At 39.9% G+C, this 27188-nt stretch overlaps 1 protein-coding gene across 1 annotated transcript in view; it reads right to left on the bottom strand.

Moving 5' to 3' along the window:
- Window positions 1-1441: 1441 nt before the first annotated feature.
- Window positions 1442-27188, bottom strand: part of ZKSCAN8 (zinc finger with KRAB and SCAN domains 8) — a 47579-nt gene continuing 21832 nt past the window's right edge. The window contains exons 7-9 of the mRNA XM_064282230.1: window positions 17779-18676; window positions 15707-15813; window positions 1442-12996 (exon numbers count right to left, since the gene is read on the bottom strand). Coding sequence (XP_064138300.1) covers window positions 17995-18676 — 682 coding nt within the window. The 3' untranslated portion in view covers window positions 1442-12996; window positions 15707-15813; window positions 17779-17994. The remainder of the gene's footprint in view (window positions 12997-15706; window positions 15814-17778; window positions 18677-27188) is intronic.

The raw sequence follows: 27188 nt of genomic DNA, 5'->3' as shown, positions 1-27188 counted from the left end.
TTCTGCTTTGCTATTTCTTTTCTTCTACTTTCTTTAGGCTTAAACTGCACATCTTTCTCTAGTTTCCTAAAGTAGGAGCTTAAATAATTGTTTAGATCTTTCTTCTTTTCTACTATATGCATTTAATGCTATAAATTTCTAGCTGCATCCCGCAAATTTTTGTAAGTTGTTTTCATTTCTATTTAGCTAAAAATACTTTTTTTCTCTTGAGACTGCTTCATTGATTCCTTATTTAAAAGTGTTGTTGTTGTTGTTAGGTGTTGTCAAGTCGGTTCTGACCCATAGTGACCCTATGCACAACACAACGAAACACTGCCCGGTCCTGCGCCATCCTCACTATCGTTGTTATGCTTGAGCTCATTGTTGCAGCCACCGTGTCAATCCACCTCGTTGAGGGTCTTCCTCTTTTCCACTGACCCTGTACTCTGCCAAGCATGATGTCCTTCTCCAGGGACTCATCTCTCCTGACAACACGTCCAAAGTATGTAAGACGCAGTTTCGCCATCCTTGCCTCTAAGGAGCATTCTGGCCGCACTTCTTCCAAGACAGATCTGTTCGTTCTTTTGGCAGGCCAACACCACAGTTCAAAGGCGTCAACTCTTCTTCGGTCTTCCTTATTCATTGTGCAGCTTTCACATGCATATGATGCAATTGAAAATACCATGGCTTGGGTCAGACGCACCTTAGTCTTCAAGGTGACATCTTTGCTCTTCAACACTTTGAAGAGGTCCTTTGCAGCAGATTTGCCCAATGCAATGCGTCTTTTGATTTCTTGACTGCTGCTTCCATGGCTGTTGATTGTGAAGCCAAGTAAAATGAAATCCTTGACAACTTCAATCTTTTCTCTGTTTATCATGATGTTGCTCATTGGTCCAGTTGTGAGGATTTTGTTTCCTTTATGTTGAGGTGAAATCCATACTGAAGGCTGTGGTCTCTGATCTTCATTAGTAAGTGCTTCAAATCCTCTTCACTTTCAGCAAGCAAGGTTGTGTCATCTGCATAACGCAGGTTGTTAATGAGTCTTCCTCCAATCCTGATGCCCCATTCTTCTTCATATAGTCCAGCTTCTCATATTATTTGTTCAGCATACAGATTAAATAGGTATGGTGAAAGAATACAACCCTGACGCGCACCTTTCCTGACTTTAAACTGATCAGTATCCCCTTGTTCTGTCCGAGCAACTGCCTCCTGATCCATGTAAAGGTTCCTCATGAGCACAATTAAATGTTCTGGAATTCCCATTCTTTGAAGTATTATCCATAGTTTGTCATGATCCACACAGTCGAATGCCTTTGCATAGTTAGTAAAACACAGGTAAACATCCTTCTGGTATTCTCTGCTTTCAGCCAGGATCCATCTGACATCAGCAATGATATCCCTGGTTCCATGTCCTCTTCTGAAACCTGCCTGAATTTCTGGCAGTTCCCTGTCGACATGCTGCTGTAGCCGTTTTTGAATGATCTTCAGCAAAATTTTGCTTGCGTGTAATATTCATGATATTGTTTGATTTAAAAGTATGTTGTTTAATCTCCAAATATTATTGAGATTTTCCAAGTATCTTTCTGTTGATGATTTTTGGTTTAATTCAATTGTGATCTGAGAGCATACTTTGTATTTCTATCCTTTTAAATTTGTTAAAGTTGTAGAATTTTTTATATTGTAAAAAATTTATTACAAGCAATTAATAGTCATATCAAACAGTTTTCTTTGTAGCAGTATGGATAGTATCCTATCACTGACAGCATTGTACTTCAGATCTTGAAATATCCTTTTTGACAACAAAGCCGAAACCATTTCTCTTCAATTTGTTAATCCTGGCATAGTACACCATATGACTGTCTGAGTCAAAATGGCCAATACCAGTCCATTTCAGTTCACTAATGCCTAGAATATTGACCTTTGTGTTCCATTTCATTTTTGACAACTTTCGATTTTCCTAGATTCATACTTTGTACATTCCACGGTCCAATTTCTAATGGATGTTTGCAGCTGTTTCTTCTCTTTTTGGGTCATCCATATCAGCAAATGAAGGTCCCAAAAGCTAATTATTCCATCCATGTCATTAAGGTTGACTCTACTTTGAGGGGGCAGGTCTTCCCCAGTCTTATTTCAAGTGCCTTCCAACTTAAGGGCTCATCTTCCAGCACTATATTAGACAATGTTCCGTTGCTATTCATAAGCTTTTCACTGGCCAAGTTTTTCAGAAGCAGGCTGCAAGGTCCTTCTTCTTACTCTGTCTTACGGTGGAAGCTCTGCTGAAATCTGTCTACCACGGGTGACTGTCATGGATTGACTCATGTCCTCCCAAAAATGTGCATATTAACTTGGTTAGGCCGTGATTCCCAGTATTCTGTGGTTGTCCTCCATTGCGTGATTGTAATTTTATGTTAAAGAACATTAGGGTGGGACTGTAACACCCTTACCAGGTCACATCCCTGATGCAATGTAAAGGGAGCTTCCCTGGGGTGTGGCCTGTACTACCTTTTATCTCTCAAGAGATTAAAGGAAAGGGAAACTAGCAGAGAGTGGGGACCTCATACCACCAAGAAAGCAGTGCCAGGAACAGAGTGCATCCTTTGGGAGCAGAGCGCATCCTTTGGGAGCAAGTGCATACTTTGGACCCGGAGTCCCTGCATGGAGAAGCTCCTAGTCTGGGGTAAGATTGATGAGAAGGCCAACAGAGAGAGAAAGCCTTCCTCTGCAGCTGATGCCCTGAATTTGGACTTTTAGCCTACTTTACCGTAAAGAAATAAATTTCTCTTTGTTAAAGCCATCCACTTGTGCTATTTCTGTTATAGCAGCACTAGATGACCAAGACAGTGACCCTGCTGGTATTTGAAATACTGGTGGCATATCTTCCATATCACAGCAACATGCAAGCCACCACAGTATGACAAATTGACTGATGCTTGGTGGTTTCTACATATTTGCTTATTTCTTATAAGTGAGATCATATAGTATTTGCCCTTTTGTGACTGATTCATTTTGCTAAGCATAATGTTGGCAAGGTTCATCCATATTGTGGCATGCATTGGGGCTTCATTTCTCTTTATGGCTGAGTAATACTCCACTGTATGTATACGCCACATTTTGTTTATCCATTCATCTGTTGGTGGACATTTTGGTTGTTTCCCACATTTTGGCTATTGTGAAGAGTGCTGCAATGAACATTGGAGTATACGTTTCTGTTTATGTTCTTGCTTTCACTTCTGGGTCTATACCTAGAATTGAGGCTGCTAGGTCATATGGTAGTTCTGTTCAACTTCTGGAACTGCCAAACTGATTTCCATAGTGGCTGCACCATTTTACATTGCCACCAGCAATTGATGAACGTATGGTTTCTCCACAACAGTGCCGACATCTATTATTTTCAGTTTTTTTACCATTGCCATTCTAATGGATATGTTTGGTATCTCACCGTGATTCTGATTTGCATCTCCCTAATGGCTAATATTGCTAAGCATCTTTTCATGTGCTTGTTGACCATCCGAATATCCTCTTTGGTAAAACGTCTCTTTAAGTTCTCTGCCCATTTTTTGATTGGGTTGTTTGTTTTGTTGTTAAGTTGTAGAAGTTTTTTTATATTAGACCCTTATTGGATATATGATTCCCCCAAATTTTCTTCTAATCTGTAGGTTGTCTTTTTACTTTTTTGATAAAGCCTTTAAAAAAAGGCTTTAAATTTTATTGTGTTTTAGATCAAAGTTTACAGCACAAATTAGTTTCTCATTCAAAAATTCATACACAAATTATTTTGTGACATTGGTTGCAATCTCCACAATGTCAGCACTCTACCCCTTTCCCTTTACACCCCGGGTTCCCTGTGTCCATTTTTCCAGGTTTCCTGTCCCTTCCTGCTTTCTCCTCTTTGCTTTTGGGAAGGTGTTGCCCATTTGGTCTCATATACTTGACTGAACTTAGCACAGTCCTCAAGTGTGCTATTGTTCTATACGCCCTCTAATCTTCGGCTGAAAGGTGGACTTAGGGAGTGGCTTCAGTTCTGAGTTAGCAAGGCACCTGGGGATCATAGACTTGGGACTGATATAGCCTTTTTTTTTTGTATAAATTCTGTCTTAGTCATCTAGTGCTGCTATAACAGAAATACCACAAGTAGACGGCTTTAACAAAGAGAAGTTTATTCTTTCATAGTCCAGTAGGCTAGATGTTTGAATTCATGGTACCACCTCCTGGGCAAGGCTTTCTCTCTGTTTGCTCTGGAGGAGGGTCCTTGTCATCAGTCTTCCCTTGGTCTGGGAGCATCTCAGTGCAGGAATCTTAGGTCCAATCCCGGCGCTGCTTTCTTGGTGGTATGAGGTTCCCAAGTCTCTCTGCTTACTTCTGTCTTTAATATCTCAAAAGAGATTGGCTTAAGATACCACCTCATCTTGTAGACCTCATCAATATAACTGCCACTAACCCATCTTATTATATCATAGTGATAGAATTTACAACACAAAGGGAAGTCACATAAGAAGATAAAATGGTAGACAATCATACAAGAGAATCATGACCTAGCCAAGTTGAGAGAGATTTTTGGGAGACACAATTCAATCCATAACAGATGCTCTTTATTATGTTGGGGAATTTCCCTTCCATACCTATTTTATTGAGAGTTTTTATTAGGTGTGGGTGTTGGGCTTTGTTAAATGCCTTTTCTGCATCGATTGAGATGATCATGTGATTATTTTACTTATGTGGTGGATTATGTTGATTTTCTAATGTTGAACCATCCTTGCATACCTGGTATGAACCCTACTTGGTTGTGCTGTATTACTATTTTTTGATATAATGCTAAATTCTATTGGCTAAAACTTTATTCAGAATGTTTGCATGTATATTCATGAGAGATACTGGTCTGTAATTTTGTTTTTTTTTGGTGTCTTTGCCTGGTTTTGATATCAGGGTTATGCTGGCTTTATAGAATGAATTCAGAAGTATCCTTTCCTTTTCTGTGTTCTGAAATAGTTTTAGTAGTACTGATGTAAGCTCTTCTCTGAATGTGTGGTAGAATTCTCCAGCGAAGGCATCTGGGCCAGTGGTTTTTTTTTTGTGTGTGTGGGGAGTTTTTTTTTTTAATTACCTTTTCAGTCTCTTCTGGTTATGGGTCTGTTCAGATTTTCAACATCATTGTTAGTTTGGGTAGGTAGTGTGTTTCTAGAAATTTGTCCATTTCCTCAAGGTTTTTAAATTTATTGGAGTATAGTTTTTCATAATACTCTGTTATGATCCTTTTTATTTCAGTTGAGTCTGTTGTAATGTCCCCCATTTATCTGGGTTATTTGCATCTTTTTTTTTTTGGTCAACTTGGCCAGTGGTTTGTTGATTTTGTTGTACTATCTCAGTGTTTTGAATTTTGTTGAGAGTTGCTCTGTGGCCTAAGATGTGGTCTATTCTGGAGAACATTCCATGTGTGTTGGAAAAGAATGTGTACTTTGCAGCTGTTGGGTGGAGTGCTCCAGACATGTCTATGAGTTCAAGTTGGCTGATTGTGGCCTTTAGATCTTCTGTATCATTGCTGAGTTTCTTTCTAGATGTTCCGTCCTCTACCAAGAGTGTTGTGTTGAAGTCTCCTACTATTATTGTGGAACCGTCAATTTCTCGATAAATCTTTTTGATGAACAAATGTTATTTAATTTTTATGAGGTCCCATTTATCTATTTTGCCTCTTGCTGCTCATGTTTTTTGTCATATGATGGTCCATCATTAAAAACTAGGCCCCATAACTATGCCCCTGTATGTTCTTCTAAGAATTTTATAGTTTTCATTTTCACATTTAGATCCTTGATCTATTTTGAATTCGTTTTTGTGTGTGGTGTGAAGCATGGATCCTGATTCATTCTTCTGCATGTGGAAATCCATTTTTCCCAGCACCATTTATTGAAGAGACTCTTCCTTCCCCCATTGAATGAACTTGGCACCCTTGTCAAAAGTCAGTTGACCACAGATGTATGGATTTATTTCTGGACTTTCAATTCTATTCCACTGGTCTATATGTCTATTATTATCCCAGTACCAGGCAATTTTAATTACTGTGGCCTTACAGTATGTTTTGAAATCAGGAAGAGTGAGTCCTCCTACTTTAGTCTTCTTCAAAGCTGCTTTAAGCTATTTTGGGTACCCTGTCCGTCCATATAAATTTGAAGATTGTCTTTTCCATTTCTGCAAAGAAGGCTGTTGGAAGTTTGATAAGGATTGCTTTGGGTAGTACTGACATCTTAACTATATTAAGCCTTCCAATGCACAAACACGGAGTGTCCTTCCATTTATTTAGGTCTTCTTTAATTTCTTTTGGAGCCCTGGTGGTGTAGTCATTAAGAGTTCAGCTGCTACAAAAGGTTGGCAGTTCAAATTCACCAGGCACTCCTTGGAAACCCTATGGGGCAGTTCTACTCTGTCCTATAGGGTTGCTATGAGTCAGAATCGACTCAGTGGCAACAGGTTTGGTTTTCTGTGTGTATGTACAAATCTTTCACCTTCCCAGTTAAATTTCTTCCTAAGTATTTTATTATTTTTTTAGATGCTATTGTAAACGGTAAAATTTCCTTAATTTTGTTTTCCACTTGCTTATTGATATATAGAAACCTGACTGATTTTTGTATGTTGTATTCTGCCAATTTACTGAATTCATTATTAGTTGTAATAGCTTTGTTGTGGATTCTTTGGGGTTTTCTATGTATACAATGTTAATGCAAAAAGGGATAGTTCTACTTCTTTTCCCATCTGTATGCCTTTTATTTATTTTTCTAACCTAATTGCTCTGGCTAGGACTTCCGGAATGATGTTGAATAGCAGTGGTGAGAATGGGCTTCCCTGTCTTGTTCCTGATCTTCATGGGAAAGCTCTCAGTCTTTCTCCATTGAACATGATGTTAGCTGTGAGCCGGCATTATTGTTTGAAAACAACATTCTTTTCCCATGGAATTGTCATCAAACAACTGACCATAAATGCATAAGTTTATTTCTGGACTCTTAATTCTATTGCATTGATCGATATATCCATCCTTATGCCACTACTACACAGTGATTACTGTAGCTTTGTCGTAAATTTTTAAATCAGGAAGTGTAAGTCCTCCAAATCTCTTTTTTTCCAAGATTGTTTTGACTATTCTAGGTCCTTTGAATTTTCATATGTTAAAAAAAAGGCAGCTGGGGTTTTGGTAGGAATTGCTTTGAACCTGTACATAAATTTGGGAGCGCTGCCATCTTATCAATATTAAATCTTCCAAATCCATAAACATTAGATGTCTTTAGTTTCTTTCAATGATGTTTTCTCAGTTTAGAGCAACATTGTTTATAATAAAAATTGGTTAAAAGTCTAAATGGCCTTCATTAGAAGAATAAATGATTAAGCACTCTACAAAAGTTAAAGGAGTGAACCAGATCTGCATATAAAAACAAACAACAAGAAAAAAAACCATTGCCATGGAGTCGATTCCAACTCATGGTGACCCTGTAGGACAGAGTAGAACTACCCCACAGGGTTTCCAAGGAACGGCTGGTGGATTCGAACTGCCAACCTTCTGGTTAGCAGCCAAGCTGTTAACCACTGCACCATCAGATCTGCATATATTAACAGATAATCTTAAAAAGCAGAATTGCATAGAATGAGACATAACACGCCACCAGTTTTGTAAGTATTTAGAAGGTGGTGGGAGAGGATATGGTAGGAATGGGATTGGGATATAGGCAAGGAAGAGAAAGAAAAAACACATAAAAATGGAAGTAAGGCCACATTGACCAATGATTATGAAGCACCATGAACTGAGTTCATAATCAAACAATGAGTACCAGAGGTCATTAGATGACCAGGTCTGGGATGAGGGCAAAATCCTACAACAAACCATTAGAGGCTTCTTTTCTGAGTCAATTGCTGACAATCCATAAATAGAGCCCTCACAGCAGTCATTCAACATTTTGAGGACCTTCTCTGTGATAGACACACAAAGGTCAACAAGGCAAATATGGTCTGTTGCTCAGCATTATCACAAGGTCACACAGCCCATCACATTTCCTTTTTTTTTTTAGCATTATGAGTTTTCTCTCAAGTATGGGTTTTCTGGTGATTAATAACTCCTGGTTTCCAAATGAAGGCCTTTCCACACTTACATTGATAATGGTGCTCTCCAGTGTGGAGTCTCTGGTGGACGATGAAAGCTGAACCACAATGAACTTCTCACCACATTCTTCATACTCATAAGGTTTTTCTCTCATGTTTGACAAGGCTGTCACAGCATTTCAAGGCTTTGACACACTCATGACTCCTGTCCAAAATGATTTTGCTTGTATTTAATGAGACTTGACCTAATGCAGAAGGCCTCCCACACTGAAGATATCCACAAGGGTTCTCTCCAGTGTGGATTTTATGATGTTTAATAAGGGTTCACAGCTGACTGAAGTCATATACTCACCATATACACCTTTTATCAAGGGAGAATTCACGCTTGATCAGATCTGAACTGACACTAAAGGCCTTCTTACACTTATTATATTTATACGGTTTCTCCCCAGTATGGATTCTCTGTTTGACAAATCATTCCAGTATACAAAGGTTTTACTACTTTCTTTACTCTCATGGAGGTCCTCTCCATGTCTTCTTTTTTTTTAATGGGACTTGGGTTTACACTGAAGGCTTATCCAAGCTGAGGATACTCATAGGGCTTTCCTCCAATATGAACATGGTGGTATATAGTCAGGGCTGCTGATCTGCCAGGGTTTATTTTATTAGTGAAAGGTACCTTCTGACCAATGACTTTTCCACTTTCTTTACATTGAGAGGCTGCTTCTTTATTTGAGTTGCTGAAGCTAAAATCATGTGCAAGCTTAAAGGAGATTTTTCTACTCCCAGAGTACTGACAGGACTGATCTTCCAGATGAATTCTCCTAGGTGCCTCAGGTCACTTTATCAGTGATATTCTCCTGCCTTCATGCAGTGTAGACTGAGCTTCTTCAAAGGGCCTCCCCCACCACCCCTCACTTAGCAATTTGCTAAGAAATCCATTGGCCTCAGTATGGAACCCCTGAAGAATGTACCATTTAGTCTACTGGGCACCGCCTTCTGTGCTTGACTTCTGAAAAACTCTGCTTTGAAATAGACTCCTTGTTTGATACCAGGAGTCACCATCTGAAACAGGCTGATTACCACCTTTTCACCAGAAGCAGAAAGGGTGATTCAAATGTAACATATGAGAGTAGCCTACAGAGAAAACCTATCTAAAATACAGCTCTTTATATATATAACTTCTAAGTATGCATGCTGTTGTTGTGTGCCAACAAGTTGATTTCAATTCATCGCAACCCTACATGACAGAGTAGAACTACCCCATATGGTTTCCTAGGCTGTAATCTTTATGGGAGCAGACTGCCAGGTCTTTTCTCCTGTGGAGTCACTGGCAGGTTTGAACTACTGACCTTTTGGTTAGCAGTTGAATGCTTAATCACTGTGCCACCAGTGCTCCTTTAAGTAAGTATAAATATTTGTTTTTCAATTAATTTTTGCTCTTTAGTATTGTCTTCTGTGTTCTTTGGGCTTTTTTTCCCATTCTCTTCTAAGTCACTGCCCTTTTCGTAAGGGTTATTTTTCTCAAGCCACCGACAGTCTTGGTTACTTGACTTGCTTTCGCAAATGAAATTAAGTGCAAATGACATATGCTTCTCCCAAGTAGATAAACCCAAATACCTTAAATGCCATCATGTGGGTCTACCATTGCTCTTTTTCCTTTACCAAAAGAGCTGTATATTCAAGGTAGGGCTACTCCTCTAGCATGGAACTTAGAGTGAAGAAAAAGTGTTGGAGAGCTGCAACTGAATCACAGCTGACATACAACATAAACTAGAATATTTGTTACTATAGGCACTGAGATTTGGGGGTTCTGTGACAAAAAGCTGTTGTTAGGTGCCATTGAGTCAGTTCTGACTCATAGCAATCCCGTGTACAAGAGAAGGAAATACTAGTTAGTCATAACTAGCCCAAGCTAATTTTTACAATCTTTAGCCATCTCTCTGCACTACAGACTGCAGAAAATGAATGCACAAAGGAAATAGACATAATCCCTGGAATCGAAGAATTCATAATCAACTGAGCAGGACATGAGACAAACACAAAGCAAAACATAAGGTAAGTATCCCAAGAAAGATGGAAATAATATACTATGATAGGTCAGAGAAGGGAAAAATTTCAAGTAGTTACAAAAATGGATGTCTGCTTGTTTAGGTTCAGACATCAACAGGGCTCAACCTAAGACTTTTTACTTTTAAGGGAACTGGGTTGTCACCAAGTAAGACTTGTTCTAAACATCTTTCAGGCTAAAGTGGTCTCTTTCCTGCTTTTTGATTAAAAGACTTTGGAATCCCAACTAAATGCTCAAATTGTGATTGAGAAGATCCAAAGTTTTTTTTTCCTGAGGAATAGATTAGCTTTACTTATAAATTCCCTTACTGTTCATGCCCATGCTGGAAGCCTTATGTATGAACAAGAATACAGCTATCTGTTCATTCATCTATCCATCCCCTAACTCCTCACAAAAAGGATCCAATATGGCTACACAGAATATCTGATCACAGGTCCTTGTCAGGGAAGTCAGTTATAAATCTCAAGGCAACACCTGCCTAATGCTTACTTAAGGCATCTAACGTTTGAGGGAAGCAACTTCATTTTCTCTCTATTCACAAAACTTTTCATCCATTTAGATGTTCCAACTCTTTAAATTAACCAAGATTATTATATAAAACAAAACCTTGAACATACTGTCTTGGCCACATGAAGACATGCTTCACTGAGCTAAAAATTTCATGTGAGGATGAATCAACTAAAAAAAACCAAACCCACTGCCGTTGAGTCAATTCTGACTCATAGTAACCCTATAGGACAGAGCAGAACTGCCCCATAGGGTTTCCGAAGAGCACCTAGAGGATTCGAACTGCCGACCTTTTGGTTAGCAGCCATAGCTCTTAACCACTATGCTATCAGGGATTCCAAACTAAAGCTATACAAAACAGCATGAATCAATCTCACAAACATAACGTTGCAAGAAATAAGCCAGACACAAGAAAAGTACGTGGTATATACAGTTCAAGGAAACCCTGGTAGCATAATGGTTAAAAGCTGTAGCTGCTAACTAAAAGGTCGGCAGTTCAAATCCACCAGGCACTCCTTAGAAACCCTATGGGGCAGTTCTACTCTGTCCTATAGGGCCGCTATGAGTCAGAGTTGGCTTGATGACAAGGGGTTTCATTTTGGTTTTATACATAGTTCAAAAACAGGCAGAACTCATCCACAGTGTTAGAGGTCAGGATAAGGGTTATTCTCGGGGAAGAAATGAAATGCAGTAAAAGCAGAAGGGGGGAGCTCTGCAATGCTGGGAATATTCTGTGTCTTAATCTAAGTGTGGGTTACCTAGGTGTGTTCACTTAAACTCAAAAAACTGCATGCTCATGATTTATGTTTATTTCTGTGGTCAAATATAATTGCTTTCTTTTGTTAGACATATGAAAAACAATATAAGCCAACATACTTGCCATTTTGTCTTGACTGCCAGAAAACTTCGAATAAACTTTAGTGCTCAACTGCATTAATTGATTTATCTCTGAGAGGAGAGAAACTACCACCTGTAGTGGGTTGAATGATGGCCCCCAAAATGATACATCCATGTCTTAACCCCTGGAACCTACGAATGTGATCTTATTTGGAGAACAGGTCTTTGCAGATGTAATTAAGGATCTCAAAATGAAATAATCCTCAATTATCTGGGTAGGCCCTAAATCCAATGACAAGTGTCGTTATAAGAGCCTGGAGGGGAGAATACAGGCAGAAAAGAAGACTTCTTGTGTAGATGGAGGCAGCCCTTAGAGTTATACAGACACAACCTAAGGAACTATTGGAGCCACTAGAAGCTGGAAGAGGCAAAGAAGGATTTTCCCCCAAAGCCTTTACAAGGAGCGTGGCCTTGCCAAGTCCTTGACTTGGGACTTCTGGCCTCCAAAACTGTTAGAAAATAAGTTTGTTTTAAATCTTTGAGTTTGTGGTAATTTGTTACGGCAGCCCTAGGAAACTTACATACAATCTGAAAAAAAGCAGATGTAACCAGAGTCCATTTTTATTTCAAATTGTCCCACTTTCATTTTCTAAAAGGTGAGTGATCCCTAAATCCTTTTTGGAAGTGGGTATGGATGGTGGAAATGGTTAACAAACTCAGCTGCTAATTGAAGTGTTGGAAGTTTGGGTCCACTCATCGGTGCCTCAGAAGAAAGGCCTGGTGATCTACTTCCAAAAATCAGCAATTGAAATCCCTGTGGAGCATAGTTCTACTCTGATACACAGGGGCTGCCACAATTCAGAGCCAACTCAACAGCAACTGGTTTTATAATAAATCTTAATAAAGAATAAATTTTATGTTTAAGATATACCTTAAACTGAATAATCTGTTTCAAGAATCACATAACAATAAGCACACATTAAACAGAGTGCCAGCTGAGCCTCTGAATTCTGAAAGAGCTTACACTGAATTAAAGCTATATGGAAAAGTATCCTGGGATTGCTATAAAGAATATAGTAGTATAGGCTGAGGATACAACACAAAGACAAAATGGGCAGAACTATTTTGCACTGGAAATAGAGGCAAAGCAGCTAAACTGAGAGAGGGCCTGAAACACTCCATTAATGCACATCGCAAAACTAGGTGGTTAAAACTATATCATCAATACCAGATCCATTAGAAGGGCAGAGTCTGAGAGTAAAAAATGGAAAAATGATTTGTTTTTGAGCCAAAGGAACTGGCAGCCCCCCAGGAAATACATCTCCTCTACTGAATGTGTAGCCCAAGGAGTGAATGATCAGCATACACTGGGATCTCCAAGTTTTGAAAACGTTGGGAGTAGAGGAAGAGGTTGATCTGAAGATGGGTGCCTGGACAGGGCAACCTACAGCCGAGGTTAACAGCATGTCTTCCAGACAAGGATCCAGGTATCACTACTTCTTTTTATCATGGTACTGGAGGCCAGACTAGTGTAATAAAAGGAAAAAAAAAAAAAAGGCATAAGGATTAGAAAGGAAGAAACAAATCTCCGTATTTGAAAATGGTTATCATTATGTATGTGGAGAAACCAAAGAATTTTCATATAAATCATTAGAATACTGGATACAAAATCAATATATAAAATGTAAGTCTATCAGCAGAAAGTAAAATAGAATAAATGATGCCACTAACTACTGCACGGAAAAGAAAAATCAAATGCTTAGGAGTAAATTTAACACAAATGTATAAGACCTCTGCATATAAAACCACGAAATATTATTGAGAAAAAATTAAATAAGACTCTAAAGAAATGGAGGGCTATACCATGTTCAAGGATTAGAAGACTCCTATAAAGATGCTGATTTCCCCCAGATTAATGTATAGAGTCAACGCAATCCCCATCAAAACCCAAATACTTTTAGGAGAGTTTCTAAGGAATGGCTGATGGATTCAAATGGCTGACCTTTTGGTTAGTAGCCAAATGCTTAACCACTGCGCCACCAGGGCCCCATGGATTGAATGGTGTCCCCCATAATAATATGTTATTGTCCTAACCCTTAGCATCTGTGAATGTGACCTTGTTTGGAAATTGGGTCTTTGAATATATTATCAGTTAAGTCAACATGAGGTCATTCATACTTGCAGGCAGGGTGGCTCCCAATCCGATCTGAGTACTGTCCTTATAAAAGAGGAAAACAGACATACAGAGACAAACAGGGGGAAGAGTGCCATGTGAAGATGCATCTACAAAATACACAACATGGGACAAGCACCTGGTGCTACCAGAAGCTGGGATGACAAGAAAGGATCTTCCTCTAGAGCCTTTGGAGAGAACATGGCCCTGACAACAACTTGAGTTCAGACTATTGGCCTCCAGAACTTTGAGACAATTAATTTCTATTGTTTAAAGCCACCCAATTTATGGTATTTTGTTATAAAAGCTCTAGGAAATTAACACCGAGGGAGGGGGTGGAACTTGACAGTCAATTCTAAAATGTATATGTAAATGCAAAAGGCCAAAAATAATCAAGATACCCTTGAAGTGGAAGAACAAAGTGGGATAATTCAATTTACTAGATACCAAAACATAAAAGCTACAGTAGTTAGGAAAATATCCCAATGGGTACAGGTATAGCCAAATAAACCAATGAAACAAAATAGAGAAATCAGAAATAGACTCATAGGGACAAGGTGGGAAAGGATGGTCTTTCCTATACAAGTGATATGGGATCAACTGGATAGCCATATGGGGGAAAAAAAAGTGAAATTTGACCCTACCTTAAATCACGTACAAAAATCAATTTCAGATGGATTATAGATATAAATAGAAAAATGAAATTATAAGCCTTATAAGACTAAATAGAGATTGTCTTCATGATCTCAAGCAGAGAAGAGTTCTTAAAAAGCCACAAAAAAACTAACCATAAAAGGAAAAGATTAATAAACTGGACTATGTTAAAATTAAAAACTAATGTTCATCCAAAGACACCATTAAGAGAGTAAAAAGGCAAGCCAGAGAACTGAAGACAATATCTGCCAGGGCTTTGAATTGGTGAGAATCTGCATTTCCACCCTAGATATACTGAATCAGAATATACAGTTTAAAAAGATCCCCAAGTGATTCTTATGTATATGTATGAACCATCTGGGGACCTATAAGAATCACCTGGGGGTCTTGTTAAAGTATAAATTGATTCAATATGCCTGGGGGAGGGAAAAAAAATTCTTGGAGGTGGAATGAACAGGTCTGAAGTCTTGATATTGTATCACAGTGAAAAGGGCTCATACCTACAGTATGTAAATAATTCCTAAAACACATACAAGACTTGAATAGAACGTTCCAAAAGAACACCAAATTGCCAGTAAGTAAGCAGTAAAAGAAAGACCTGGTGATCTGCAAGAAAACCCTATGGGGCAAGAGGAGATGTTACTTCAACTCTCAAGTTACCAGCTGCATGAACGGCCCAGAGAAGAGATCTGGGTAAAAGAATAGTCAGGGCCATGAAGTGTTGGCAAACTCAGCAAGACACACAGGAGTGCAAGAGGCCCAAGAAGGACTCTCTTTCAACTGTGGTACATGGAGTTACAATTAAAATGTATTCTTACTGTAGAAAGCGTTTGAAAAACATTAGTCTAGAAAATGTTTCACACTTCTTTGTATAGCAAACTTTCTCCAGTTTCTTATTACTTCTGTATATGCATTCTATGATCACTCACTGAAAACTTCCTTTTTCCTCCCCCCACCCCACCCCCATATGCACAATGCTTTTTCACATGCTATTCCCACTGTACCTTCTTACATTCTTTTTTATGTGGTTGACGAACTCATTCTTTCTCTAAGATTTCACCCTCCTCTGAAGCCTTTCCTTTCCAGTCCTTTCATGAGAAGCTGTCACACCTTTTTCAGTGCAAAGCACTCTGTATAAACCCAGTGGCTATAGTTGTTTTCTATTTACACCCTTTCCCCAGCTAGGCTGTGCGCCCTTTGAGAATACTGTGCTTTTCTCATTTATCTTTGTATTTCTAGTACCTGGAACAAGGCCCAGCCTAAAGCAGATAATCATTAATACCTTAATTTGAGCTCAGCAAGGAACAGCCATAGTGGACATATCTGATCTTGTAAAACTGAATTCTGCCCAGCAAAAGAACTTCTCTTTCCAAAATATTGTTCCTTCTAAAGTCTTTGGGAATACTCACCCACCATTCACTGCTTGGGATTCACAGCCATGCTGGTTTAGAACGGGATATAGCATCACTTCAGTGGGTTATCGTCATCCAGAAGATTCTGTCTTTAAATCTCCATCCTAGGAACAAACCAAGGTAGCTGGCTAGGGTTAGAGAAGTAAACATTACAAACACTGAAGATAAGAGCACACAAAAGGGGTGACAAAGACCTCCCCCAAGAGCAGAACAAGGAGAAAACACAATTTCCTTCAATTGCCAAAGGAGGAAGAAGCAGGGCAAAAGGAACTCACACGTTTAGCCTAGTACAGTAAAGGGAGAACTTCTGGTGACTTCCCAAGGCCCTTCACTTCAGCCTGTAAGTCTGTGCCTTAATTTCTCTAACAAGCTCCATGCCCTGAGTGATGGATGTCTTTTCTTTGTTTTTTGGATGTCTTTTCTTGCCTAGGCTCTAGGACCATGACTTTCTTCTTCAGCCCCACATCCAGGCCAGGTCTAAAACTATACCGTGTGGTAGGCACTACCCCAATACCAGAGGCTTCGTGATGTGCTTCTTCACATGCTTCTATGACCTGAGTGCCTGACAGCACAAGTTGGCTCAGAGATTCAGAGGGTCCAGTGTCTCTTAGAGCTGGCCTGCCTGAAGCGCTGGCAGGAGGACTCAGGGAAACTGTGGATCCCTTTGCAACAAGGGGTCCCACTCTGAGGAATGAACACCCATTTCACCTTCACAAAAAGTGTCCCTTCCTGCCTGTCTACAGTGTGGACCAAAGAATCTGCAATTACTGTCAATTTGGTGGTCATCTTGAACCTCACCTGAGTAAGTTTCAGGGATCAAAAGAATTATACACCTGTTATCCAGAGGTAAGAAATCAATTAAAATAGAAAAATAATAACGAAGTAAATTTTAAGCCTAGAACTTTTTTCCTGAGTTTCACATGTAAACATATAGCTTTTGAGTTTCAGGGTTGGGGGTTAGGATTTGGAAGTTAGGGAACTGTCTTTTGGATAGCTCTACTGAGATTCCCACAGACCTAGCAAAGACATTTTCCAAATGTAGCTTGTTAACTTTCTACCACTTCCCAAACCTGAGTCATTCAAACAGATCCATGAAAGTCATCCTAAACCACTGCCAACACCAACTCCACAACAGTTCCCCAACTTTTCCTGTTCTTATACCTTTGCATATAGCACACCACATCTGAAACTCCTTGGGAGGTTTGTTAGTTTTACTTCAGGAAGCTCAGTCAAGTTCAGAGGCTTATGAGGTCAGTAACCAAAAGGTCTGGAGCTCTGTTGAGTAACCAAGAACAACTCTGAATAATTATCTATTGGGATTCCTACCTAAAAAGACCTAAGGCTGGACAATGAATAAGGAAGACTGAAAAAATGACACCTCTGAATTATTGTGTTGGCGAAGAATATATATTAAATATACCATGGACTACAGAAGAATGAACAAACCTCTCTTGGAAGAAGTACAGCCAGAATGCTCCTTAGCAGTGAGGATGGAGAGACTTCATCTCACTTACTTTGGACATGGTATCAGAGGTGATCAGTCCCTGGAGAAGGACATCATGCTTTGTAAAGCAGAGGGTCAGTAAAAGAAAGGAAGACCCTCAAGGAGATGGACTGACACAGTGGCTGCAATTATAGGCTCAAGCATAACAGCAATTGTGAGGATGTTGCAGGACCCGGCAGTGTTTTGTTCAGTTGTACATGGGCTTGCTATGAGTCAGAGCCAACTTGACAGCACCTAACAACAACAAAAACAACATCTCCTGCCAAGAGGTCACTAATCCATCTAATCATCCCTGAGTGCACAGGACAAAGAAAGGAAAAACAATACTTTAGTATTGCCAGATTCAGTAAGGATATGTGGTCCCTGTCTGACCAACCAACATTATTTTCCATCTCAAAATTTATCATCTTTCACCTATAATACTGGTAGCAACAACCACCAAACAAAAACAAAATCTTGTACATTGAAAGAATGATATATAAGAGAAATGTATGAATTAGTCAAGTTTACTCGTATTAAACCAACACAAACTATACTATGGTATATAATTTTAAAACGGCTTTACCTCACGGTTGTAAAACTACCATTCTCAGAAGCAGATGTGATTTTAGAGCTTCATCCAGTCATTACGCTAATGGAATCCCTTTTTAGTGACCTCTCACTTCTTCATTATTCCAAGAGACCAAGTGTCAATTAAGGCATTAACTTTTATCATGCCCTTCTTTTTGTGGTAACTTCTCATACAGAAAAAAGGTCTTTGGCATTATCTTCACTACATTAATCACTGATGACATTTTCCTTTGGCATGTATCCTCTGATGTTTAGTAAGATTAGAGCTGCCACGGAAAGCTTTCCCACACTCATCACACTCATATGGTTTCTCTCCAGTATGGATTCTCTGGTGGTGAATAAGGGTTGAGATCTGGCTGAATGCTTTCCCACACTGTCCACACTCATAGGGCTTTTCTCCTGAGTGAATTCTCTGGTGATTAATAAGGGCTGAGTTCACATAGAAGGCCTTTCCACACTCCTTACATTCATATGGCTTCTCTCCCGTGTGGATTCTCTGATGTTTGATGAGGGCTGAGCTCACGCTGAAGGCTTTCCCACACTCCTCACAATCATAAGGTTTCTCACCAGTGTGGATTCTCTGATGTTTGATAAGGTCTGAGCTTACACTAAAAGCTTTGCCACACTCATTACATTCATAGGGTTTCTCTCCATTGTGGATCCTCTGATGTATAATCAGGTGTGCCCTCACACTGAAGGCCTTCCTACACTCATTACAAGTATAGGGCTTCTCACCAGTGTGGATTCTTTCATGCACAGTGAGGGTTGAGCGCACGCTGAAGGCTTTTCCACAGTGATCACACTCATAAGGTTTCTCTCCAGTATGGATTCTCCGATGTCGAATGAGGCCTGAGCTCTGGGCAAACTTCTTCCCGCACTCAATACATGTATACCTTCTTTCTTCCGTGGGCCTGCCCTCATGACTGTCTAACTGGTCCTCATACTGAAAGCCTTTTTCGCACCCAGGAAACTGCAAAGTATCCCCATTATATGTGCTGGGGACTTTCTGGTGTGGGTCCATCCTTATAAAAATCCTCCTTTGGAGCTGAAATCCTGTTCACGCCTCTGGCCTTGATTCCTGAAACAATAAACAGACTTTTCAAATGTGATTTCTCCCTGATACCAAAACAATATGATGTGATACAGACAGACTTACTAGGAATCTCAAACATGGCCAGTAAGCCCAACTACGTGACACCCAGATTAAATGTTTTCATCTAGTTTGTACCATGACACAATAACTATTGGAACGAATGCCTGACCGAAACAGTTATTTAAATCTACACTCTATAAAGTTCTCTAAAAAACAGAAACTGGATATAAGCGAATATAAAGTTAACATATAGCTCCTTCTTAGAAGACTCTTACCCTGTTTATTTGAGAAACAAAACAGGAATTAAAGAGATTTATAGATAGTAGAGTAGAAGAAGGGAACATGGGAATGGAAGAGGCAGAAGAAACAGATAATCAACTGACGAATAAGTTTGGACAAGCAACATTATTTACAGCTATGTTTTACTACCCACAGCAGTCCACACTCTTTGGGGTGAAATAGAGACATGGGGATAGAAGAAGCTCTGCCCATTTCTAAGTCGCCACTACTATTGCTGCAACTTCTGTTGCTATGATAAACAGTATCTTAGCAACAAGGATGCTTTGTATCCTCTGGAACTGTGACATAGTAGACCGTTCATCTCCCCAAAGAAAGGAACCCATCAGTCCATTCCATTTTTATAGTTTAGACCAACATGTGGAGAACTTGGATTGCTGCCACTGTTATCCCCTGGAAACCCCAGCTATAACAAACCTAATTCCATCTCCAAACCTGATGTAATTTTTCTCCAAATCCAAATTATACTAATTATCCCTCTCTTTTTTTTTCTTTTTACAAACTGTTTCAACAGTGGTAAGTCAAGTTGACCCCTGATATGATGTTATGCAATGGCACTCAACCTCTGTGATCTTCCTCCCCAAAACTTCAATCTAATCTGAAAAAAAAACAACAGACAAACCCCAAATGAGGAACAGTCTACAAAATACTGACCAGTATTCCTCAAAACTGTCAAGGTCATCAAAAACAAGGAAAATCTGACCAGACTTAATGGTCTAACTGAGACTAGAAGGACCCCAGAGGTCAGGGTCCCCAGACCTTCTCTTAGCCCAAGACAGGAACCATTGCCAAAGCCAACTCTTCAGACAGAGATTGGACTGGACTATAAGACAGAAAATGATACTGGTGAGGAGTAAGCTTCTTGGATCAAGTAGACACATGAGACTAGTGTGCCGCTCCTGTCTGGAAGGGAGATGTGAAGGCTGAGGGGGACAAAAGCTGGCTGAATAGACACGGAAATACAGGGTGCAAAGAAGGAACGTGCTCTCTCATTAGGGGGAGAGCAACTAGGACTTGATTTGTAAACTTTCACTTAAAGCACAATTAAAAACAAAACAAAACAAAAAACAAGGAATGTCTGAGATATTATCATATCCAAGAGGAGCCTAAGGAGATATGACGCCCAATAATGTAATGTGGTATCCTGGATAGTACCCTGGAACAGAAAAGCCATTAGGTAAAAAGAGAATCTGAGTAAGTACGAGCTTTAGTTAATAATAATGTATCAATATTGGCTCATTAACCCAGCACAGTGCCTTCGCTCATTAGTTGTGATTAAATATACCACACTAATATAAAACACCCCCACGTGTCTGTCAGTTTGTCATACTGTGGGGGCTTGCGTGTTGCTGTGATGCTGGAAGCTATGCCACCAGTATTCAGATACCAGCAGGGTCACCCACAGAGAACATGTTTCAGCTGAGCTTCCAGACTAAGGCAGACTAGGAAGAAGGACCCGGCAGTCTACTTCTGGAAAGCAATAGCCAGTGAAAACCTTATGAATAGCAGTGGACCACTGTCTGATATAGTGCTGGAAGATGAGCCCACCAGGTTGGAAGGCAATCAAAAGACAACTGGGGAAGAGCTGCCTCCTCAAAGTAGAGTCGACCTTAATGATGTGGATGGAGTCAAGCTTTTGGGACCTTCAGTTGCTGATGTGGCGTGACTCAAAATGAGAAGAAATAGCTGCAAACATCCATTAATAACCAGAACGGGGAATGTACGAAGTATGAATCTAGGAAAATTGGAAATCATCAAAAATGAAATGGAACGCATAAAGATTGGATATCCTAGGCATTAGTGAGCTGAAATGGACTGGTATTGGCCATTTTGAATCAGATGATCATACAGTCTACTACGCTGGGATGACAACTTGAAGAAGAATCGTGTTGAATTCATCACCAAAAAGAACATTTCAAGGTCTATCCTAAAGTACAACACTGTCAGAGATAGGATAATATCCATACGCCTACAAGGAAGACCAGTTCATATGACTGTTATTCAAATTTACCTACCAACCACTAAGGCCAAAGATGAAGAAATAGAAGATTTTTATCAGCTGCTGCAGTCTGAAATTGATCGAACATGCAATTAGGATGCATTGATAATTACTGGCCATTGGAATGCAAAAGTTGGAAATGAAGAAGAAGGATTGGTAGTTGGAAAATATGGCGTTGGTGACAGAAACGATACCGGAGATCGAATGATAGAATTTTGCAAGACAAATGACTTCTTCATTGCAAATACCTTCTTTTACCAACACAGTGACTATACACATGGACCTCACCAGATGGAACACACAAGAATCAAATCAACTACATCTGTGGAAAAAGACAATGGAAAAGCTCAGTATCATCAGTCAGAATAAGGCCAGGAACAGGCTGTGGAACAGACCATCAATTGCTCATACGCAAGTTCAAGCTAAAACCGAAGAAAATCAAAGCAAGTCCACGAGAGCCAAAATATGACCTTGAGTATATCCCACTTGAATTTAGAGACCATCTCAGGACAGATTTGATGCATTGAACCCTAGCGACCAAAGACCAGACGAGTTGTGGAATAGCATCGTACAAGAAGAAAGCAAGAGGTCATTGAAAAGACAGGAAAGAAAGAAAAGACCAAGATGGATGTCAGAGGAGACTCTGAAACTTGCTTACTAACATTGAGCAGCTAATGCAAAAGGAAGAAATGATGAAGTAAAAGAACTGAACAGAAGATTTCAAAAGGTGACTCGAGAAGAGAAAATAAAGTATTATAATGAATGCAGATAGAAAACCAAAAGGAAAGAACATGCTTGGGGTTTCTCAAGTTGAAAGAATTGATGAAAAAATTCAAGCCTCGAGTTGCAATAGTGAAGGAGTCTATGGGAAAAATACTAAACGGTGCAGGAAGCATCAAAAGAAGATGGAAGGAATACACAGAGTCATTATACCAAAAAGAATTAGTCGATGTTCAACCATTTCAAGAGGTAGCATATGATCAGGAACCGATGGTACTGAAGGAAGAAGTCCAAGCTGCTCTGAAGGCACTGGCTAAAAACAAGGCTCCAGGAATTCAAAGAATATCAACTGAGATGTTTCAACAAACGGATGCAGCACTAGAGGTGCTCACTCTTCTATGCCAAGAAATATGGAAGTCAGCTTCCTGGTGAACTGACTGGAAGAGATCCATATTTATGCCAATTCCCAAGAAAGCTGATCCAAGTGAATGTGGAAATTATAGAACAATATCATTAATATCACACGCAAGCAAAATATTGCTGAAGATCATTCAAAATGGCTGCAGCAGTAAATCGACAGGGGACTGCCAGAAATTCAGGTCAGTTTCAATAGAGGACATGGAACCAGGGATATCATTGCTGATGTCAGATGGGTCCTGGCTGAAAGCAGAGAATATACCAGAAGGATTTTTACCTGTGTTTTATTGACTATGCAAAGGCATTTGACTGTGTGGATCATAACAAATTATGGATAATATTGTGAAGAATGGGAATTCCAGAACACTTAATTGTGCTCAGGAGGAACCTTTACATAGATCAAGAGGCAGTTGTTTGGACAGAACAAGGGCATACTGATTGGTTTAAAGTCAGGAAAGGTATGCGTCAGGGTTGTATTCTTTCACCATACCTATTCGATCTCTGTGCTGAGCAAATGATCCCAGAAGCTGGACTATATGAAGAACGGGGCATCATGACTGGAGGAAGACTCATTAACAACCTGCGTTATGCAGATTACACAACCTTGCTTGCTGAAAGTGAACAGGACTTGAAGCACTTATTAATGAAGATCAGAGACCACAGACTTCAGTATGGATTGCACCTCAACATAAAGAAAACAAAAATATCACAACTGGGCCAATAAGCCATATCATGATAAATGGAGAAAAGGTTGACGTTGTCAAGGATTTCTTTTTCTTGGATCCACAATCAACAGCCATAGAAGCAGCAGTCAAGAAATCAAAGGACGCACTGCATTGGGTAAATCTGCTGCAAAGGACCTCTTTAAACTGTTGAAAAGCAAAGATGTCACCCTGAAGACTAAGGTATGCCTGACCCAAGCCATGATATTTTCAATCTCATCATGTGCATGTGAAAGCTGGACAATGAATAAGGAAGACCGAAGAAAAATTGACACCTTTGAATTCTGGTGTTGGTGAAGAATATTGAATATACCCTGGACTGCCAAAAGAACAAACAAATCTGTCTTAGAAGAAGTACAACCAGGATGCCCCTCAGAAACAAGGATGGCGAGACTCCGTCTTAAATACTTTGGACATGTTGTCAGGAGGGATCAGTCCCCGGAGAAGGATATCACGCTTGGCAAAGTAGAGGGTCTGCAGAAAAGAGGAAGACCCTCAAGGAGGTGGATTGACACAGTGGCTGCCAACTAGCTCAAGCATAATGATTTTAAGGATGGCACAAGACCGGGCAGTGTTTCATTTTGTTGTGCATAGGGTCGCTATGAGTCGGAACCGACTCGACAGCAGCTAACAACAATGTAAAACGATAATAAGGGAATCTGAGTGTGGGATATATGGGTACTCTTTGCACTATCTTCTATAAATTTAAACTATCTTAAAAGTTTAAAGATTGTTTTACATTTTCGGGTAATACACAACTCGAGAGTCAAAACAATCTAATAAGATATACATTAAGAAGTCTTATTTTCACCCTGATCTTCTCAGTTCTGTTTTCTGCAGCCTATATGTAACCACTTTAGTTTCTTACACAACCATGTACTTTAGTCTCTCTTCCAACTTTCTTGGAAACGCTGATGGCATAGTGGTTAAGTGCTACAGCTACTAAGCAAAAGGTCAGAAATTCAAATCCACCAGGTACTCCTTGGAAACTCTGTGGGGCAGTTCTACACTGTCCAATAGGGTCGCTATGAGTCAGAATTAACTCGATGGCAACAGGTTTGGTTTTTTTGTTTTTTTTTCCAACTTTCGTACACTATATGTTGTTCTTATCTTGCTCTTTTCATTTCACAATAGGCTAGCTATCCATAGAAATCATCCTCATTCTTTTTTACAGCTGCCTGGCATTCCATTGTATTCTGCTTCCTTTTTCTTATGTCTTTTTTTTAAAGTCTCTCATTTCCTTGCTCCAGTTAGAGAAGAGGGTCCCTCACAAATAAGTATGAGGACAGTAGTCACACAGACATTGTGCCCTTCATGGCTTGGGAGCTGTATCATTTCTGAGTAATAACATTCTATCAAGGTTTCCCTGAACTCTAGCTCCTTGGCAACACCAAAAAAGGCACACTGAGTGTAACGGTCAGATGCACAAGAACTTCTCGTGCCACAGAGTCCAGAAACATGGTTACCATGGAAGCATGTGGTGTAAGCTGCTCTGCCCTTATTACCAACTGTCATGGATTGAATTGTGTCTCCCCAAAATATCTGTCAGCTTGGCTAAGTCATGATTCCCAGTATTGTATGATAGTCTACCATTTTTTCATCTGATGTGATTTCCCCATGCATTGTAAATTCTATCCCTATGATGTTAATGAGATGGATTAGCAGTAGTTACACTGATGAGATCTGCAAGATCAGGCAGTGTCTTAAGCCAATCTCTTTTGAGATATAAAAGAGAGAAGTGAGCAGAGAGACATGGGAACCTCATACCACCAGGAAAGCAGCGCCAGAACAGAGCGCATCCTTTGGACCCATGGTTCCTTTGTGGAGCTCCTAGTCCAGAGGAATACTGATGACTTCCTCCAGTGCCAACAGGGAAAGCCCTCCCCTGGAGCTGACACCCTGAATTTGGATGTATAGCCTACTAGACTGTGAGACAATGAACTTCTGTTTGTTAAAGCCATCCACTTGTGGCATTTCTGTTACAGCAGCACTAGATGACTAAGACACCACCACCAACACCAACCTCCCCAAATCCCACTTGATCTGCAGCTTGCTCACACTGGAATTATCCTTTCCAGTCCCTGCCCCACATGCCTTCTTTTCCCTTAATACATTCCCCTCACAGCTCCAAAGTGCTAATATTGACTTCAGACAAGTACAAAGGATAAAATAAAATTTTTTTCAGGGATAAATTATCTAATCTTAACAAGGCTATTCAGACGTATGAAGTACTTTTCTGAGAAGTCATCAGATACGTCTGAGTTAACAAGCTCTCATCTTTCAGTCGGGAGGAAAAAAAAAACGCTGGATATAGTGGTGAAATGCAATATAGATACTAAAAGAAATGAGCTTTCACAAGCAAAGCATTCAGCTAAGCTAACTTTTTCTTTAGGGAAAAATAAGACTATTTCAAGAACACGAAATTCTTAAATTTCTGTCAGCTCTCAAGGTCACAACGCAATAAGAGCTGAGGACCTAGAGTCAAGAGAAAATAAGGTCTCTTCCATCTCCCCACTCCTGAAAGTCAGCCCTGTCAGAAGAGCGAGTCAGGGTCACCTCTGTGATGAGGAGTCCTCGGAATCTCAAAGGCGCCGCCAGGGACCCTGCCCACGAGCTCCGGGCTCTGCCAATCCCCTCTCCTTGTCTCTGGGGCGTCTGCACTGCCAGAGGAGCAAAGAGCAGGTGGGGGAAAAAGGAAGGAGAGAGAAGGGAAAGGAAAAATGGGGGAAGAGGAGATGAGAAGAGGGAAGGAGTGTGACAAAGGGGATGGAAGAGGGGAGGGACGGAAAAGGGTGGAAATCGGTAAAATAGCGAGGTCGATGGCAGATAGCAGGTGACTTGGCGCAGCACGTACAGCCCCCCTCCTCTGCTTTTGTTCGCCCTAGAGCGCACTCAAAACCCGAGTAGAAAGGATGGTACTCACGTGGGAAACTACCGTGAGACGATCTAAGTAAGGCCCGCGCTCGGCCTAGAGAGGCCGACCTCGGCGAAGTCTCGTCCCTGGGCGCTTGGTCGTCCGCTCTAGGATTCTGGAGGTTCCCCTTCTCAGTGGTTCACGAGCTGACGCCGTGAGCAGGGTTTGTGAAGTAAGGGATTCCATTTCCTCCGAAAAAGGCATTTTACACTTTTTATCTCCTTTAATCCTGTAGGACAGACGACAGTCTTCCTCTCACATATAAGAAAACTGAGAAAATTTCGAAGTCAGACAAGTGATAAAACAGCAGAGATGAAATCTGAACCTAGGTCTGTCAGACTCAGTCCCAACTCCTTCCACCGGCCTTCCAAGTGAGCCACCTTGTGGCTTAACACTCAGGGAGTAATCTCTGAATTAATTTGTAAGTTTAATACCATTCCAATAAAATTACCATTTTTTTATAACTAGATTTTAAAGTTCACATGAAAAAATAAACAAGCAAGACTACCTGGAAAAACTCTGAAAAAGAAGGGTAAATGAAGGGACACTTATCCTAAAGGATGTTAAACACATTATAAAACCTCAATAATTAAATAGTCTGGTACTGGTGAGTGAGGTAGGCAGATAAGTCGGACAGAATAGAAAATCTAGAAATAGACATAATCGCATGCAGAAATTTAGAATAATAAAGATAGGAAATCAGTGGGAAAGGATAAATAGATGCTTCAATAAATGTTTTGGAGAGACCTGGGTAATTGCCTGGAAAAACATTAAATTTCATTCCCACCTCACACTGTACATTGGGATAAATTACAAGTAAATCAAAGTTGTAAATACTACAAATGAAACCATAAAGTATTAGAGGAAATTGTGGGAGAAGCCTTTTATAACCTGAAAGTAAGGAAAACTTTTCTAATTATGACCCAAAATCCAAAGGCCATAATGAAAAGACTGACAAATTTGACACACACAAAAAGAATCAAAACTTTGGTAAGATAAAACACAAACACCTTAAGTAAAGATAAATGAAAATGAGAAAAATACTATAACTTATACCTCACACAACACATAGCAAAGATGGAGCTCCTAAATGAAAAACTGGAAACAGTAGGGCCGAGCTGGATGCCCTCCTGCCGTTCTCACTCTGGACACAACCAGACTCTGATAAGCATTTACAAAGATGCGCTCTGATCCCATAAAGGAAAAAAATATATATTTATTTATTTATTTTCCTTAGGTTCCT

Source organism: Loxodonta africana, chromosome 1 (genome assembly GCF_030014295.1).
Source record: "Loxodonta africana isolate mLoxAfr1 chromosome 1, mLoxAfr1.hap2, whole genome shotgun sequence".
Taxonomy (NCBI): Eukaryota; Metazoa; Chordata; class Mammalia; order Proboscidea; family Elephantidae; genus Loxodonta; species Loxodonta africana.
Note: the sequence above shows the minus strand (reverse complement) of the source record. Positions and strands in the feature narration are given on the sequence as shown.